General features: G+C 43.2%; 1 protein-coding gene across 1 annotated transcript in view; it reads right to left on the minus strand.

Moving 5' to 3' along the window:
• The window catches only part of LOC126298035 (EH domain-containing protein 3-like), a 39,583-nt gene that overhangs the window by 15,334 nt on the left and 9,459 nt on the right, over positions 1 to 14,790 (minus strand). The window contains exons 2-3 of the mRNA XM_049989356.1: positions 13,562 to 13,670; positions 13,318 to 13,482 (exon numbers count right to left, since the gene is read on the minus strand). Coding sequence (XP_049845313.1) covers positions 13,318 to 13,482; positions 13,562 to 13,670 — 274 coding nt within the window. The remainder of the gene's footprint in view (positions 1 to 13,317; positions 13,483 to 13,561; positions 13,671 to 14,790) is intronic.

The raw sequence follows: 14,790 nt of genomic DNA on the forward strand, positions 1-14,790 counted from the left end.
GACAAAATCCCTAATAGTCTTTTGATACACAATTCAGAAAGTCATTCCAATAGCAAAGAAATATGGTAATAACTGAGGAACACACAAATTATTAAACATTCTAATCCAGAAAGATCTGCTTATGCACTAAGTACCAGCTCACAACCTTCTGCAAAGATGTAGGGACTGGGGGCTTGTACTTCGACCACATTGTGTGAAAATTCCAACATTTGCAAATGTCAATGCTTTGTTGAACCGTGCATAGCACATCAGTAACAAAGATGGTATCTGATGACTTTAAGAGCTCCAAGGAGACATCATTTGTTCACTCAAGCTCTTTTACACTAAGTGACGAGTTCATTTCTCTGCATATCCTATTGGTGTGACAGCTTAATTAGTTTCCCATTGGATGGATGGATTATGGGGTTGTAAGGGAGCAAACTGCAATGGTCATCAGTTTCTCCATGCCGCACAACAGCAGACTGTACAGTTTACATAATCCATCAGACAAATAACCTCTAGTACTCTCTAAAATTCTCAATTGGTACCTCATTTGCTGCACAGATTTCGAGCCACTCACAAGCACATCAAATGTTCCCCTACTTTATTTCTTAGTTTTAGACAAATGATTTCTAAAAACATTGACCGCTTTTAAAAAAAAATTGTTGTATTTTCAAGTTTTGTTCAGAAAGCATGGAATACAATATATTTAAACATAGATCACTATTCCATTATTAAGAGTATACAGATCAAGAAAAAGTATACAAGGTTTAGTTTAAGTTGTGACTTTTTTTTTAACATGAAAGAAAGAAATTCACAATTATTAATGTCACGAGAAGTGGAATTCTGATAACTTCTTCAGCTCTTGATGTGATCAAGCTTCACACTTATTACTGTTATCACTGAAGAGCAGTTCAATTGTAGTTGTAGGAAGTCATGTAAATTGAAGGTAGAGAGGAGAGTAAAGGAAGGGGCAAGGGGCAAGGGTAGGAACTACTGAAGTCAGCTGCTCTGAGACTTTATGCAGAATCAGCAGCGACTAGTGAAAATGCATGCCGGAATGAGATTCGAACCTGAGATCTCCTGCTTAGTAGGGAGTTACATTAACCACTGTGCCACCCGGGCAAAGTGCTTATCACAACTGCGCAGCCTATCTTGGCACACTTCTTGGTTGACCCATAGAACAGTCTATCTCTATAAATATGATCCAAACTGAAAAAAATCTCAAAGATCGAAATCTGCTCAACCTATGCTGGGTATGTCAGAAAATCATTTCATTTTAAATCACAATCAAAAGGGAGATAGAAGAAAATTTGCAAAACAAATAAGTCACGGGGAGGGGGGGGGGGGGGGGGGCAGTTGTTAAAGACAACCAACAAACAATGTGTCTTGTCACACGCCGAGGACGGCGCACCACCACCCAACTAGGCTTGCGCCACCAATTGTACAATGTCTACTGAGTCAACAGGTATGTTATCTAATATGAAGAGTACTAAAACTTTTTAAAGACGACATTAAGACTCAAAGTAATATCAAAACTGAGTTGGGATGTCAATCACGAGTTGGACCAGCCCTTTATGTGAGGGCAGCTGGAAAATCCGGAGCTAAAAGTATCAGTGGTAGGTGACCCTCTTCCCCCGTCTGGCAACCAGAAGGACCACATCACAAAGTTCCAGGTAAAGGTATGCTGTCTGGCCAAAGGTAAGGATATGGCTGAAGGACAGAACATCACAGCTACAACAAAGTGGGGCAGTTTGTTGTGCACTGTATGGGTCAGACTGGTGTGACCAATACAAAGGCAGCAGACAACTGTGGATTCCAGATGAGATGGTCAAAGAGAAGACCATCACATACTCTCTTTACAGTCAGTAACATATTGATTGTTGCCGTGACAGTCTGTTAATTGTTCCGTGCCACTAAGAGTCTGAAGTGATTTTTCATGCACGTTGAATCCCAATATCATTATTTCCAGTGAATCCTAGGCGAGCTGATCCACAGGTGGTGGTGGTGGTGGTGGTGGTTAGTGTTTAACGTCCCGTTGACAACGAGGTCATTAGAGACAGAGCGCAAGCTCGGGTTAGGGAAGGATTGGGAAGAAATCGGCCGTGCCCTTTCAAAGGAACCATCCCGGCATTTGCCTGAAACGATTTAGGGAAATCACGGAAAACCTAAATCAGGATGGCCGGAGACGGGATTGAACCGCCGTCCTCCCGAATGCGAGTCCAGTGTGCTAACCACTGCGCCACCTCGCTCAGTGATCCACAGGTCAACTGCCTGGTGTCCTAATGTGACTGGGGGGACAAAAGTAATTCCACTATCACAAAGGAAGAAGATGGGATTTTGTATCTGCATTACTAATGGATGCAGGGAATAACAGTGGGCTATAGATTGTTGGTTATTCATGGACACACTGCAGATGAGGAGAGAGTCATTAGATTGGGTGCAGCCTTAGTGAAGAACACTGTCATAAAAGCAATGCATCCACTAGGAAGAGAGTGTTGTTCACTGGTCCTGGTGCAGGTGAAGGACTAGCCTGTCCAGTCTTCAAACTCTTGAGTCACTCATATATATGATATTTGAATAGGGATACTCTGCAAGTACAATGAACAGCAACTGGTGAAAAACCAAGCATTCTATCAAGTCATTTGGGCCATATAATGATCCCAAATTTGTGGGTACGGCATGCACCATGGAAGTGTTTGTGAATGTGAAATAGTGAGAGGATTGAGTGAGGGTAAGCAAAAATCTGAACTGATTGACTGCAACCAATTCAATAGCAAGAGTCCCTACTGAGGCCACTTTCTCAACATCTTACTTTGTGTAAGGTATCAGAAGGTGTCAGTTCAGATGTTCTGGCTGGTTATGGATGAGTGTAGCAACCTGAGGAGTAATTGGTGGCACCTGACCCATGCAGAGGAAATCCATGTATCTACCAGTAAGCTGCCCACAAGGCTCGTTCAGAAGGCACCAGATGCAAGTCTGATCCCACAATGGTGAATCAAATCTAGGAGTCTCAGTGCTGACTCCAGTGTTGATCCATTAAGCAGGTACCTGTGATCTAAATATGGTAAAATGAGAGCTTTGTAAAGCAGGAAAATAGTGGGATGACTCACACCCCTGGTGGTATTACTGAGGCAGCAGAAGACATTAAGTTTTAACTGGCACATCTGCTTAACCTGTAACTATGTTTACCTGTAACAAAATACGAGTTTCTACCACATTAATCATACTATGTAGTTAAGGTTAACTGTGGACGAACAGTTCTAAGTTAGCAAAAATTAACAATACAAGCTTTGGTAGTAGTAAATTGGAAGCATGTGTGTGTGCCCAACATTCTGGTTTCCTCATAACACTATCACTTGGTGACTCATGTTAGAAGAACTATAGCAGATGCAGAAGTCATCAGTATATAAGAGTGGCGAGACTAGATCCCATTGCTTCCACGAATCTGTTAATTTGCTATTAAGAGGGTCACATTCACGACAGCCTCCTGGGATACCTTTACCCTGTATGAATTACAGACTTGGACTCTTGACAGATTGCCCAGATAGAAAATTCTGGGTGCAGACTGGGAGGGAGCCATAGAAAATCCACACATGTAAGGTGATGAGAGGAAATGGTGGATGCAATCCTCAGGCAAAGTGCATCAGCAGATGGCTGACAATAACAGTATAATCACATTTTTGTGGTTGAAAATGTTGCAAATGGCAAATTCAGTATTTGTTCGTAAGTGTATGCCCACCGTTTCCTTAGTGGTGTTCAGTTATCACAAGTGCTACTGTAATAATAGACTCAATAACTACACAAAACTGGTGAAAACGTTGGGTGAAATTAGGTTTCCTGAAGAGCTATGCGAACCACTGAGTACAGTGAAAGCAAGTATTTCAGTTTAGCAAGGTGAGGACAATGGGCATTAAAATTCTATTGGATTATGCTTGCACATGAGTCCAATGGCAGTGAGGAAAGGATAGAATCATTAAACACAATTTGATTTGTGTTAGCACCACCTGTTGCTTGTAATCTTGTTGCACGATTTTGATAGCAGTGAAAGGGGAAACCAAGGCAGTAAGATCTGCCCTGTCTGCCTTCACCATTGGTTTCCTCTTTTCTTCCTTCTTTTCTCCTTATGGGATTTAGATTTGATATGAAGAGTAACCAGATATGAGGCTGGTACAGATGGAGATTTCATTGGTAGGTGCTATAGGGTGCAAAACTGCTAAGGTCATAAACACCTGTATCATAAAACAAGAAAAAAACAGGTACTAAATAAAAATATGAGGCAAAAAAGGTAAAAACACAGTCAAGCAACTTTAAAAGAGGAGCAGCAGAGGACAAGGACGTCCTTATGGAAAATTTCTCAAAACAACAATGAGTGGTGCAGGTCCCCATGGGGGGGGGGGGGGGGGGGGGAGATCAAATTTGCTTCACCATGCCACTGTGGTGAATAAAAAGCCGGACACGATTCACAGAATGCGTGTAATCCCCTAAAATATCTGAAAAAGTAGTCTGAAAACATAGACGTAAGTCAAACAGTTATAAAATGGGCACTGCATCGGAAAGTTGTGCACGTCAAGGGTTGAGATCAGTAGGCACAGAGTGGAGCAATGTCGCCACTTAATAAATGGTGGTGACTAAAATGAAAATGTCCTGCATGCAACAGGGCTAAAATGACCACCTCATGTTGTGAGGACCGAGAGGATGTAGACTATGCTACTGGGACAGGTTTAATGACCCAGACTTTGTTCCCCTGGTGAGAAGACCATTGCGCACTCCAAAGTGCTAGCACATGCCAAATGACAGATATATGAAGATCATTTGAAGGAACTGAATGACAAGCAGGCAGATGGAGGAGAGCTGCAGGTTTTGCTGCAGCATCAGCAGCCTCATTCCCTGGAACCCACAGTAAGCGAGTGCAGGCATTCTTGCATCCATTGTACTAAAGAGTAGACTGAGTACAGCCGTGAGAAGGTGGTGAAGAGCACAGAGAGAATCTGAACAGATGGTGATTTGAAAGCCCTTGTGGCCAGATGTACTGGATGACCTGATGAAAAGCGTACAAGCTCCGTGGTAAAAATAAAGAGCTGGTCAAGAAGCCGATATTGGAATGGATCATCGCCAAGTACAAAGGTACACCCAACACCATGGTTAGTCTTGGAACTGTTAGTGTGGATGAAGAAACTGACCCCTATCTGTGTGCAAAGTCTGAGAAACTCACTGCAATACACCAGGGAAGGAGTAGTGTCCTTAGGAAGTGAAAGGAGTTCGAAATGAACATGGACCTCGGCATGAAGCCAGGGCGGTGAAGAGCTCACATCCATGGGCAATGTGACAAGGAACATAAATCAAATCTGTCAAAGAGCAAATGAAAGTGAACTCTGGGGGCAACAGAGAAGATGGGTGCACCCCACACAGGTGGTCAAGGGAATCATAAAAAAATGGGAGCATAGTATGGATGGCTGGGAATAGAACACAGACAACTTGCATAATGACCGAGCAGAACATCCCACCAGTAGAACAACAGTAAGTCAGCAGCTTCAGCATAAACACTCAACAGGACTACTATAAAAGGCACCAGTGGCTAAACATATTCCGCAATGATGGATGATGTTACAATTTAAGATAGATGGATGTAGTGATGAATATACACTCCTGGAAATTGAAATAAGAACACCGTGAATTCGTTGTCCCAGGAAGGGGAAACTTTATTGACACATTCCTGGGGTCAGATACATCACATGATCACACTGACAGAACCACAGGCACATAGACACAGGCAACAGAGCATGCACAATGTCGGCACTAGTACAGGGTATATCCACCTTTCGCAGCAATGCAGGCTGCTATTCTCCCATGGAGACGATCGTAGAGATGCTGGATGTAGTCCTGTGGAACGGCTTGCCATGCCATTTCCACCTGGTGCCTCAGTTGGACCAGCGTTCGTGCTGGACGTGCAAAATTCATTAGACGACGCTTCATCCAGTCCCAAACATGCTCAATGGGGGACAGATCCGGAGATCTTGATGGCCAGGGTAGTTGACTTACACCTTCTAGAGCACGTTGGGTGGCACGGGATACATGCGGACGTGCATTGTCCTGTTGGAACATAAAGTTCCCTTGCCGGTCTAGGAATGGTAGAACGATGGGTTCGATGACGGTTTGGATGTACCGTGCACTATTCAGTGTCCCCTCGACGATCACCAGAGGTGTACAGCCAGTGTAGAAGATCGCTCCCCACACCATGATGCCGGGTGTTGGCCCTGTGTGCCTCGGTCGTATGCAGTCCTGATTGTGGCGCTCACCTGCACGGCGCCAAACACGCATACAACCATCATTGGTACCAAGGCAGAAGCGACTCATCGCTGAAGATGACACGTCTCCATTCGTCCCGCCATTCACTCCTGTCGCGACACCACTGGAGGCGGGCTGCACGATGTTGGGGCGTGAGCAGAAGACGGCCTAACAGTGTGCGGGACCGTAGCCCAGCTTCATGGAGAAGGTTGCAAATGGTCCTCGCCGATACCCCAGGAGCAACAGTGTCCCTAATTTGCTGGGAAGTGGCGGTGCGGTCCCCTACGGCACTGCGTAGGATCCTACGATCTTGGCGTGCATCCGTGCGTTGCAGCGGTCCGGTCCCAGGTCGACGGGCACGTACACCTTCCGCCGACGACTGGCGACAACATCGATGTACTGTGGAGACTTCACGCCCCACGTGTTGAGCAATTCGGCGGTACGTCCACCCCGGCCTCCCGCATGCCCACTATACGCCCTCGCTCAAAGTCCGTCAACTGCACATACGGTTCACGTCCACGCTGTCGCGCCATGCTACCAGTGTTAAAGACTGTGATGGAGCTCCGTATGCCACGGCAAACTGGCTGACACTGACGGCGGCGGTGCACAAATGCTGCGCAGCTTGCGCCATTCGACGGCCAACACCACGGTTCCTGGTGTGTCCGCTGTTCCGTGCGTGTGATCATTGCTTGTACAGCCCTCTCGCAGTGTCCGGAGCAAGTATGGTGGGTCTGACACACCGGTGTCAATGTGTTCTTTTTCCATTTCCAGGAGTGTACAATAGACTCGTAATCCACTTTCGAATGGACATGGGACTGGTATAAATGGAGGAGATTGGTCCGATCCGCTCCCCATGAGATACCACATAAGAAATGTAGAACACTGAGGGAGTGAGTACAATGAGCTGCCAGGTAAGACACAACAGAATTTACTGTCAAACATGAGTCACAAGAATTTTGTTGTGTCAACGAATGGAATATGGAATGGGCCAAGATGAAGGGACGAGGGTGGGGGGGTGGGGGGGGGGGAAACTCCTGGCACAGCCAGAAGTTCACACAGACAGTCTTGTCACCAGAAAAGCGGAAGCCATTGTTGATGCTCTACAAGTAAAGATTCACTGAAGACATCGTTCAAATAGACAGGTTCAACTGAGAGCTGCAATAGATACTAGAGTCATCAAGAAAGAGAGAGCTCGAGATACCTAGGAGAGAATTCATAACAGGGTTAATGGCCAGGGAAAATAAGATGATTATGCTCAGAGAATCCTGAGGCACACCGTTCTCTTTCTTAAAAGTGCCCAACACAGCCGACTCCACACGTATCCTAAAAATACACTCTTAAAAATTCACGGATAACAAAAAGCTGGTGATCCTGGAAGCCCCACTTGCACATAATACAGAGGACACCTGTCCACCAGTATGTGTCATACACCTTCTCCAAATCAAAAAGCACAGCAATAGTTTGGCACTTGCAAAAAAAATTGTTCATAATACGAGTTGACAAGGTGACGAGATGATCAGCTGCAGAGGGTGCCTACGGAATTTACATTGAGCATTAGTGAGGAGATTCTGAGACTTTAGCCACCACACCAGCCAACCATTAATCATATGTTCCATCACCTTGCACACACTACTGGTGAGGGAAATTGGGCAATAGCTGGAAGGAAGATATTTGTACTTACCAGCTGCTTCAAACCAGAGACTGGGAAATGTACCTTCTGTCCAAATGTGGTTATATGTATGAAAGAGAAAGCGTAAGCGTAAGCCCTCAGGAAATAGGTGCTGCGACATCAGAATATGAATGCCATCCAGTCCTGGAGCAGATGACCAGCACAAAGGTCACAGTAAAAGCAGTATTGTAAAATTCACGATTCTGGTAGGAGAAAGATATTGTCATTGTCTCTGCCAACCATTTCAGAGGGAGGAAGGCGGGATGGTAGTAGGTGGAACGGGAAGTGTCTGCAAAATATCAGCCCAAGGTGTTGGAGATATCGAGAGGGTCTACAATGACATTGTTCACTAGGGTCAGACCGGGAACTGGGGAATGAACAACAGTTCCTGAAAGCCGACAGAGATTACCCCAAACAACAGAAGACAGAGGAAAACTGTTAAAAGAGCTTTGAAAAATAAATAAATAAAAGTCAACCAGCTTCTTTGCTATTCCTGAAAGTGTGGCGACCTTGCGCACTTAGCTGTTTATAATGGATACAGTCTGTCATCGTGACATGGCGTTTAAAAGTGCGGAGAGCTCGTCTCCACATGTGGATTGCATCGTGGCAGGCCTCAGTCCACTAGGGGATGGGGGCATGTCTCAGTGAGGAAGAGGTATGAAACATTCTGTGGAAGTAAGATAGCATTTGTGAGGTATTCTACATAGTCATCAATGTAGGGGAAATGGTACTCGTCAAAAGTGGCCAGTGAGGAGTAGAGCTGCCCATCAACTTTGCAAAGTTGCCAGTTGGTTGGACGCACAGTTGGGATAGGCATTAGTAAGCTAATGACACAAGTGAAATGGTCACTCAAGTGTGTGTCAGAGAGTATGGACCACTTCAGATGATGAGCGACCTGAACAGTGCAGATCAAAAGGTCCAAGTGGGAATAGGAGTGTATGGAATCTGAAAGAATTGTGGTGTACCCACGTTCAAACAGATTAGATTGAGTTAGTTGAAGATATCTATTAGCAGAGAGCCTCTTTAACAGGGGCTCCACAGGGGATCGTGGGCTCTGACGTCACCAAGCAGCAAAAAACGGACGAGGTAGTTGAGCAATAAGTGGCAAAATGTCTGCTCTGGTGACAGCAAAATACGAGGGTGAGTAGAAGCTGCAAAGAGAGAAGGTGAAATCAGGAAGGGAAAGATGAACAGCAACAGCTTGAAGCTGGATGCGCAATGAAATGGAGTGATTACAGATGTCATCTCGAATGAGCAATATGACTTTCCCATGAACCAGAGTCCATGCTTCAGGGTAAAGGTCAAAACGGACTGAAGTGAAGTGTGGGAGGTGAAAGCGACTGTGAGGGTGCAATTTTGTTTCCTGATGGCAGGAAACAACTTGACAATATGATTTCAGGAGCTGTAGTTCAACCCTATTGGATCTGATGCCACAAATGTTCCATTGGAGAATAACCATATCTGATGATAGACAGGAGATGGGTCAAATAAGGGGGCAGTCAATGCGATAGCTGCCAAGTGCCAGAATTCAAACGTGCATGATGAGCACATTCAGAGGCTGACGGATGCTGGTCCATTAGTCTGACAGAGGTGTTTGTATTCGCCTTTAGTTGGCCAGTGGACTGGTCATTGGGGGTGCGTCCCGGTGAAACGGAGGTCAGCTGGGTGAGGGTATCGCACGGTGACACTATTTAAGAAGAATGCCAAGGTGGAGAAGGGAAGTTCATTTGCGTTTGTTTGAATGCCTAGAACCTTGGCATTTGACAGGTGCAGACCCAGACGTTGGCTGACTAGATGTGAGGAGAGAGTCATCGTGGGAGTACTCCTTTTTGGATTTCCGTGCTTCTGTTTATGAGGCATGCGATTTCACTGGCATAGGCAAAGGTTTGTTGGTGTGCACCCATGGCAGATAAAGATGAGGCTGTGACCCTGGAGATGGACATTTTCACAACCACGCACTAAACTGTAAGTCTTAGATCTGCATAGCCATGTCCTTCATAGATTGGGGTGCCAGAGGGTAGTGTACAAGGTTTGCAGCTAGCCAACATTTTTTGAGCAATGTGAGTAGAAACATTTTCCCCGTATCTTCTGAATGGCTTTCTCATTGAGGTAGATTGAACAGTTACAGGAGGAAGCAGCACAATCACCCTTGCAGTTGATACACTGAAGGGAAGGAGATGGACACAGACTCTCACGAGCGTCCCTGCCGCCAGTTACGTATTTGGCTCCATTTTCACAAAATTCACAAGTGTGGTCGTAGCGTTGACACTTAAAGCAGTGCATGGGATTTGGAGTATATGGTCCAACAGCAATGGCTCCGTAGACAGCCTTAATTTTTTACGGGAGTACATACAGTCAAATGTGAGGAACAGAGTTCGCGTTGGCACTAATTCTTTATCAACACTTTTCATGATGCGGTGAACTGCAGACACTCCCTGGTCTGAGAGATACACTGTTCTACATCTAGATCCATACTCCACAAGCCACCTGATGGTGTGTGGCGGAGGGTACCATGAGTACCTCTATCGGTTCTCCCTTCTATTCCAGTCTCGTATTCTTCGTGGAAAGAAGGATTGTCGGTATGCTTCTGTGTGGGCTCTAATCTCTCTGATCTTATCCTCATGGTCTCTTCGCGAGATATACGTAGGAGGGAGCAATATACTACTTGACTCTTTGGTGAAGCTTTGTTCTCTAAGCTTTAGCAAAAGCCCGTACCGAGCTACTGAGCGTCTCTCCTGCAGAGTCTTCCACTGGAGTTTATCTATCATTTCCATAATGCTTTCGCGATTACTAAATGATCCTGTAACAAAGCGCGCAGCTCTCCATTGGATCTTCTCTATCTCTTCTATCAACCCTATCTGGTATGGATCCCACACTGCTGAGCAGTATTCAAGCAGTGGGCGAACAAGCATACTGTAACCTACTTCCTTTGTTTTCAGATTGCATTTCCTTAGGATTCTTCTAATGAATCTCAGTCTGGCATCTGCATTACCGACGATAAACTTTATATAATCATTCCAATTTAAATCACTCCTAATGCCTACTCCCAGATAATTTATGGAATTAACTCCTTCCAGTTGCTGACCTGCTATATTGTAGCAAAATGATAATGGATCATTCTTTCTATGTTGGGAGAGGCCTGGAGTACATACAAGCCCTACTTGTCAACAACTTTTACATGTGAAATGTGTGGGCCAGCCTTCAGGAATTGACAGGGTGGAAGAAGAAGGAGAAGAAAAGGAAAAGGAGAGATCTCAAACACCAAAGCAGAGGAAGGGTAAGAAAAGGAAGGATAGGGAAAGAAAGATATGGGCATGATGATTCCATACACAGTTTCACCAAGAACTTTGGTTTCCCAAAGAAGGCATACAGCTTGGTCCCCATGGGAGGCGAAAAGAAAAGCACGATAATAGACATGCAGCACAGAAAGGGAAGTAGTGCTGAAAAGGTTGGAGCCCAGTGGTAGCCAAGCACTTACTCACAAGAGAGTATTGAGCCCCCTGGGGAGGGGCAGTACAGATGGAGAGCAAGGTATGGTCGAATCAATGTCACATAAGGCATTTGCTTAAGGTCAGGTCAAAAAGAAAGAAACGGAGAAACGATCAGAAAATAGAATAATTGTGTCACAGGGCAAAGAAGGCTTGGGGACCCACGCTCACCATGTGTGTGCTCATTAAAGAGTTGTGATCCACCTGGGAGGCTTTCCATTGGAAACAATGCCCATAAAATATTTTTAAAAGTAACTGCAGAGACCCATATCCATGAATTTGATAACATTGAAACAAAACCTTTATTTAAATAGACACAAACTTAACTATTACTCAGTTCATAATCAGTGTCCTTTGTCCACTTCTTCCTTAAAGTAATTTGTAGCAAATGAGTAGTGAGAAGATTAAACGAGAAGCTTAAACGAGAAGCAGCAAAATGCTGTAAAGTGGTGTGCTATGCCTTTGAGATATAAAAAGATGCTGTCTGCACAGGAGATACTGTTTTGTAGATGCCTCCACCAAGATCAAGTATCAATAAAGGAGTGAACTTCTGTACATGCACAAGGAGTGACTAAGTGGCATGACTGAATTTCTCTAACTGGATCAAGTGACCATTTGGCCAATTACTTATGCACTTTTTCTTTGCCCCTAGACTCCTCAGTACCAAATTCTTGGAAGTTTAAGCAACTGCTAAACTTAGCAGCTGAACCATACATTAACAGCAGCAGCCATTGTCAAAAATCCCTAAATTTCTATACACTATTTTCTGGTTTTGAGGAAATAATTGCAGCAATATACACTATTATGTGCATTTACCAATTTACAAGACAATTTCTACTGCAATTAAAAGAAAATCTTAGTGTTCATCCATTCTATATATGTTTTAATTTCTGCAGGTGTTCCGTCTGCATGAATGACAAAACACTGACTCCATTCATCTCCTTCAGCAAGCTGGAGCTTAGTCCTCTACATACTGCACTACTCTGTGAATAACTACTTGTGACAGTTAAGGTCTGACGTGGCTTTAAGAAGAACAGGGAAATTGCCCAATTTCAGTTACAGCTATTTTAAAAGTAATTTAAGATATAATAGGCATTCCACATGAGTTGTCACAAGATGCTATTGTGTTCCGTATTAGGGCTAGGCATTTTGTTATGACCTGCAAGCAATTTTCTACACAGTTCCAAACAGGAAGACTATTTCAGAACTTATTATTGGTAGAAATAAATCCCAGATAATAATACTGACAGATTGATTTCACATGAGTAAAACAAAAATGTATAGGATTACACACAACATATCAGTAACAGCCAAATCTGAACACAGCCTTCAAAACAATCACAGAAGGCATGAACAAGGTCTTTTCAGAATGTCGTAATATGAGAATCAATCACAAGAAAACTGAAATCTTGTAGTTTAATGAAGTGCCAATAGCACTGAACAGAAATCTGGAGGAAGAGAATATGAAACAAATTATCAACTTCAAGGATGCAGGTAACAATTTCGGCTGTGACACTGAACATAGAATTACCCAAGCTAAAGCAGCATTTAATAATAAGAACTAAAACTGAACAATCTTAGTTTGAAAACAACGCAACACTAGTTTTGTTTGGAGTATTGTCATTGGGGACATGGGCATCAGGGGAGCCAGAAATAATAAGATATGGTGTTCTAAGAGAATTCTAAACATATAATGGACAGACAACAAAAGATGACAGAAACGCTACACATGTAAGAGTGGACAATGATTGTCTCTGACAACTGATTTTTATTCAATAGGGAATAATTTTCTGTCCACTATTAATGCAAATTCTGGCACAAAACTATCTTTTCTAATGTCTAAAAAAGGTTTTACAGTAAAGTTCATGGGGGAGAAAAAACTTATTTACAGACCTGCATACGCTTCAGATCTGGAAAATCTCCAGGTGAAATTTGATGTTCACGTTGTATCTGATCATAAATCTGGCCCAAATTCTTGATCAGTTCCTTCTTCTTTGTATCTTTACCAAACATAGCTGGCATCTCTCTTTTTAAAGCACTTATAATATAGGCGTGTACCTAAAAAATAAAAAATTACAATACAGCAAAAACTGCAAAGAACTGTACAAAAACAGAATGATACAAGTTGAAGAACTACCTTGGCCAAACGAGCTCTCTTGATGAGATCATTCAGCTTTCGCAGTGCAGCATTTCTTGGTAAAGACTGTAAATCCCGGAATAAATCTTGTTCTTCATCTTCAAACAATCTGAAATTTTCATAATCACAAAGTCAGATATTGTCAGTGTATTGACACACAGCCAATAAATTTATATAAAGGGAAATAAAGTTGCGCCTACATTTATTTCCATCAAAATGATTTGTTTGATTGAGTAGCATGGTAATACTTTCAATGTAACAAAAGTCCTGGAAAGCCCAGCAGTAAAGTTTAGCTGATTCTGTTGTATGGCAGCACTGTCAGTGGTTGTGCACTTAATATGTGCACTTTGTATGAGCAGCAAAATCTAAATCATTTTCTATTGCTCAAGCAGCCAAACAAAATCTTTTGGGATATGTAGACGCCATACCTTTTACAAGTGAACAGTGGTGGTTCTGAGAGTTCAAAAATGCTAAGGAAAAATTAATTACAATAAGAGGTTAAGGTGACAGTGTACGCTGTTGACATGAAATAACAATGCTTTGATGCATATAATGGTAAAAGCAGTCTGTATATACATTTGATGGATCATTTCATATGACATTGTTTATAATTCCTTTGTGTAAAGGGAGGTTTCAAGTCAGATTTTTTATTTCAACTACACCTACACAATGTGAACCACTGATGTGCACAACACAGAATGTGTCCTACTGTACCAGTTATTAAGACGTTTTCCTGTTCCATTCACATATGGAGTACAGAAAGAATGATTGTTTAAATGCCTCCTTGTGTGTTGTAATTACTGGAATCTTGTTCTCATGATCTCTATGGGAGCAATATGTAGGGGATGGTTGTATATTTCTAGACTCCTCATTTAAAGCCGGTTCTTCAAACTTTATCAGTAGACTTTTTTGGGACAGTTTCTGTCTGTCTTCAAGAGCCTGCCAGTCCAGTTCTTTCAACACCCACTCTCCCATGGATCAAATAAATCTATGATCATTCTTGCTGCCATTCTCTGTGTATGTTCCATATGCCCTAGTTAGTTCTATTTGGTACGGATTCCACACACTTGAGGAACATTTTAGGATGATTTGCACAAGTGACTTAAGCTATCTCCTTTGTAGAATGACTGCATTTCCCAAGTATTCCGCCAATAAACTACAGTCTGCTACATGCTTTATCCATGACTGAGCCTATGTGATTGTTCCATTCATGTCCCTACTAAGTGTTA

This window comes from Schistocerca gregaria, chromosome X (assembly GCF_023897955.1).
Source record: "Schistocerca gregaria isolate iqSchGreg1 chromosome X, iqSchGreg1.2, whole genome shotgun sequence".
In the NCBI taxonomy this organism is placed as follows: domain Eukaryota; kingdom Metazoa; phylum Arthropoda; class Insecta; order Orthoptera; family Acrididae; genus Schistocerca; species Schistocerca gregaria.